The sequence below is a fragment of the Cydia strobilella genome, chromosome 25 (assembly GCF_947568885.1).
Source record: "Cydia strobilella chromosome 25, ilCydStro3.1, whole genome shotgun sequence".
NCBI lineage: Eukaryota > Metazoa > Arthropoda > Insecta > Lepidoptera > Tortricidae > Cydia > Cydia strobilella.
In genome coordinates, this window is record NC_086065.1 from 1,656,040 (window position 1) to 1,660,711 (window position 4,672).

Genomic DNA, 4,672 nt, shown 5'->3' on the forward strand with positions numbered 1-4,672 from the left:
TAGTTTTTGATCCGACCCCTACGGGTTTTTTAAAGACATTTCGCATAAAAAATACATTGTTTAAATTGTGTAATGTACGGAACCCTTGGAACGCGAGTCCGACTCGCACTTGGCCGGTTTTTAGTTTTAAATTTTAATCGTGTGTCGATAGATGGTAGTGAATATACTGTGGCTACAAAATTTACTATTTAAAGTTGTTTGATAGACTATATCATTATCTTAAATAGTGACTTTTTTGATATGTGATGATAAAATCAAACAAATCAAAACCATCTTTGGAGCACAAACAAATTATAAAATACCTGTATTTGGCTAAATAGTTTGTTAACACTTTTCCAGGTACGATTTAGATTAGTACGATTTATCGGCCACATATATACGCGTCAATAGAATTTCAACGTTAGTCTTCCGATATAAATTTCAAATTGGATTGCACTTTCGAAAAATGTGACGTCTTCAAATGAGTCATCAAAGCAGGATTCATTATACACTTGGATTTTTTGTGAACATCTTGTATATTGGCGAGGCCTGGAAAAAGGTTAACATTTAAAAAAAGCTATGCACTTACCTTTGTAACTGCCCAGCTTCCCTGGATCTCTGTATCCTGCGTCTCCATACCCTGGCCTGTTACCAACATCTCCTCCATACCCCGGTTTATCTCCATACTCTGTATCATATCCAGGTTTGTCATCATACCCCGGTTTAGACCCGGGTCTATTGCCATCTCCACCACCATAATCAGGCTTAACTCCATACTCTGGCCTATAGTATTCAGGTTTGTCACTATACCCTGGCTTAGACCCATACCCAGGTCTATTACCATCTCCACTTCCATACATAGGTCTGTCATACGTAGGCTTGTCACCATACTCTGGCCTTTCGTATCCAGGTTTATCCCCATACTCTGGTTTAGAGCCATAGCTATTGCTACCTCCATACGATGGTCTGTCATAAGCTGGCTTGTCTCCATACCCACCATAATGTGGTTTTTCGCCATACCCTGGTTTTTCGCTATACCCATAACCTGGTTTGCCATATTCTGGTTTATACTCATGGCTTGAATCCCCATATCCTGGTCTATCATACCCTGGTTTCCCATAATCACCGACAGTCACAGGTTTTGAAGTAATTACATCACCATTAGGTTTCACAATGTAACTAGGCACATTTAAAGGTTTTTCTAGTTCATATTCATAAACCGGTCTAACATCAGGTCTATAGGTCTCATTAGGCTTCTGATTGGGATTATAATCACTTTGACCATTATGATTGTCCCCATAAGGTTTGTCATTTGCGTCCGGTCTGTTCGGGTCTTGATTACCATAAGATGGAGTCTGAGCTCCATAGGACGGTTTTTCTTGAGTTTCTCCATAAGGTGGTCGTTGAGTACTGCCATAAGAGGGACTGTCATGACTGACATAAGAAGGTTTAGGACTGGTGTATGAAGGTCTATCATTAACACCATAAGGTTTGTCATCTTGACCATGAGATGGTCGATTGCCACCATAGATTGACCCACCATGGTCACCAGTAAAATCGTTTTGACCATAAGAACCTTGGCTACCATACGATGGTTTAGAATTTTGAGGTTTTTGGTGCCCATAACCACTAGATTGGTCAAAATTCTGATTCGGACTTCCATAAGAACTTTGACCGTAAGGTCGGTCAGGTCTTTCGTCTCCAGGTATGTTATAATTCTGACCATACAGACCTGATTCTACAGGACCATAACCTAAGTGACTGTTAGAAGGAGGAGCATAAGAATGATGACCATAACCTTGGCTTGGATATGGCTTGTCGTTTAAAGGTCTCATTGGCTTATAAGGTCTTGGAGGGTCATATATTTCTAAATAGATTGAATTATCTTGACTTTGACCGTAACCACTAGCGTATTGACTGTGGTAACTGTAACTAGGTTTTTCACTTATAGGTCTTGATGGATAGTCATAGTAAGGTCTGTTTGGCCTGTAAGGTCCGTTTGGTGGTCCTATTGGCCCAGGACCATATGGGTTTGGTTTAGGTCTGTGCCTATCATTTGGTTTTGATGGATAATCTTGAACTGGTTTATTTCCGTAACCACTATCTTCAATTGGATCAGGTTTACTCGATGAGTAAGGATCAGGTCTGTTTGATTCATAGTCAGGTTTATTAGGTTTATATGGGTCTTCAGCAGGTTTATTGTATTCGTGTTGAGGCTTTGGTTTCTTATTTGGTCTGACAATAAAGTGATATTCAGGATCTTCTGGTTTATATGGAGGTCTTTCTGGTCTTACTGGCTTAGGTCCGTATAGATCAGGAACATCATCGTTTGGTGAAGACGGATAGATAGGGTCTGGTCTCCAATAACCTGGATCTGGTTTTGGTCTTCCGTGGCCCCCTTGGAACTGCAGCTCATCATATGGATCCGGTTTTGGACGTGAATGGTTATAAGGCCTATTATAACTAGGTCTGTATGGTTCATCAGGTCTGTATGAGCCTGGCCTTTCAGGTCTATAAGGATCAGGTTTTAATGGTCTATCCGGCTTGTAAGGATCATTAGGTATTAGATCAGATCCATAAGGGTCATTAGGCCTTATTGGTCTATAATCTTCTGGTCTTAAAGGTTTTTCAGGACCGTACGGTACATCTGGTCTTGGTCGTTGTGGTCTATATGGGTCATCTGGTCTTACCCATGGTCTCTCAGGCATATACGGATCAGGTCGAATAGGTTCAGGGTAAGGTCTGATTGGTCTGTACGGTATTTCAGGAGGCCTATGTGCTCCGTAACTAGGAGGGTAATCTAAACTCGGGTTTGATTCGTAATCATCAGGTTTATCGTTGTCAATATAAGGTCTTGGCGGTCTAAAGTTTGGTCTTGTTTCAAAAGGCCTTAAGTCTGAAAAGTCGTCGGATAGGGGGTTTTTTGGCTCTTCTGCATCAGGGCGGAAGATAGGGCGGTGAAGTGGGGGGTTTTCCTCACCGAACTGGGGTTGGAGGGGCTTTGGGGCCATCTGCTCGCAGAGGACCCTGCGGACGTAGATGTCGTAGTCAGGGTGGCGTTGGATCAGGTTTTGGGCGCGAAGGTCTGAGTCGCCGAGGGTGCTGAGGTTGCAGGTTGCGTTGCCTTTAGCGCCAACCCTGAACGATTAGGTTAAAATAAATGTTAATTAGGTATTCCAAAAAAATAGATTAAGAGTGCTAGACAACAGGCGGTCTTATTGATAGAGGGCGACCAAGAGGTAGTAAGTAGTAATTTACAAAAAAAAAGATGACTCGTAACAAATCAATAGCAGAATAAAAGTGGCAGAGATTAGAGTGGGAAAGACGGATTAATAATTATGTATAAGGAATCTTTTTCAGCTTTATAGCAATTCAGTGAAAAACTATAAGCTTTGAAAGATAGACTTCTTCAATGGAGTTTTTTTTTTCAAATGAGCAATAAGTAAAATAACCAACTTTCTTGAAACATTAATTAACACCAAAAGTTAAGTTTTAGGTATTTATTAAAATCTCGAAAACTTAAATAAAAGCACGTTTTGTCAACTGCAAATCTGGCAAAATATATATAAAACTTACACACTTCAATAATGATTCATAGATCATTATTGAGTTAACTAGCGACATCTACCTCCTAAACATGAAACTAACTACAGCGCCACCTATCGTCCAACTGCTGAACTCACCCGTAATCAAAGGTCTGGCATTGCTTGTCTTGCTTGCATAGCGTCTCGCACTCGCGCGTCGTTAGTTCCGTGATGTTCCGATAGATGGCGTCCGGCGAGAGTTGCTCGCCGATCGATATTCGGTCAAAGCAGTCTGAAAAATGGTTAGATCATTTAAAATATTGTAATTTTTTTTATATTTATCTTAAAATATTAACAGCTTGCTGGTTAGGAGGACTAAAATAAAATGCTAGTTGTTTCAAGGCTTTTTTTTGTCTAGGTACCGTCAAGTAGGATAACTGGGGACAGGAGGGCTAACATTAGACAAATAAATATTACCAAAGATAGATATAACTCCGTAATAGATGAATACAGTCTAAGGAAAAAACGTGCCTCGAAAATGAAGAAAATTTGATTCTCGTTCAGAGGGCGCTACTAGTTTTGGCCTACAGTCGTATAGATGGCGTTGACGGTTTCGTTTGTTATTTAACAATTTTAACGCGTTAATATCAGTGAAAGAACATGGGTCAAATTCATAAAAATAATTAATGCAAATAAAAAAAATCATTTATCTATATTTAAATACATTCTATCGTATTTTTATAAATCTTCATTTTTAGTTTTAAAGTGTGTCGACAGATGGCCGTGAATTTACTGGGGTTACAAAATTTACTATGACAGTACCGCTCTAGTATAAGTTACTCTATGGTGGCGTGAAGTGGCTTACGTGGCTGACAGCAGTATACTTTTTACAATCTCTGAATAAGGATTTACCAGTCTTGGGTTAAATTTTGTCGTAAATAAATAGATTTTAATTAATTAGATAGATAGATAGATAAAACTTAATTCCAGATAATTTCCAAAACAATAGATTATTAATTTATCACAGATAGGGATTGCAATCCAGCACCGTTTTCAATTTTCAATCCAGCTGGATTTTTGCTGGATCGGAGCCAACTGATCAAAATGGTCAAGATCGGTCGTTAAGAAAAAAAATCAGCAAACTCATAGATATTCTCAAAAACACAAAA

At 39.3% G+C, this 4,672-nt stretch overlaps 1 protein-coding gene across 1 annotated transcript; it reads right to left on the reverse strand.

The window, feature by feature from the left end:
- Positions 1-400: 400 nt before the first annotated feature.
- On the reverse strand, positions 401-3,814 carry LOC134752596 (adhesive plaque matrix protein-like). Its single transcript, XM_063688265.1, has 3 exons — positions 3,663-3,814; positions 569-3,117; positions 401-528 (listed from the first exon to the last, which is right to left on the reverse strand). The coding sequence occupies exons 2-3, from the start codon at positions 2,988-2,990 to the stop codon at positions 401-403; spliced, it is 2,550 nt and encodes an 849-aa protein (XP_063544335.1). The 5' UTR covers positions 2,991-3,117; positions 3,663-3,814.
- Between the last annotated feature and the right edge of the window lie 858 nt (positions 3,815-4,672).

Excerpts from the sequence above, each read along its gene's own strand:
- LOC134752596 (XM_063688265.1), bottom strand. The coding sequence starts at position 2,990 with ATGGCCCCAAAGCCCCTCCAACCCCAGTTCGGTGAGGAAAACCCCCCA. Across the intron at positions 529-568 it reads GAAGCTGGGCAGTTACAAAG|GCCTCGCCAATATACAAGAT; the intron begins GTAAGTGCATAG and ends ACCTTTTTCCAG.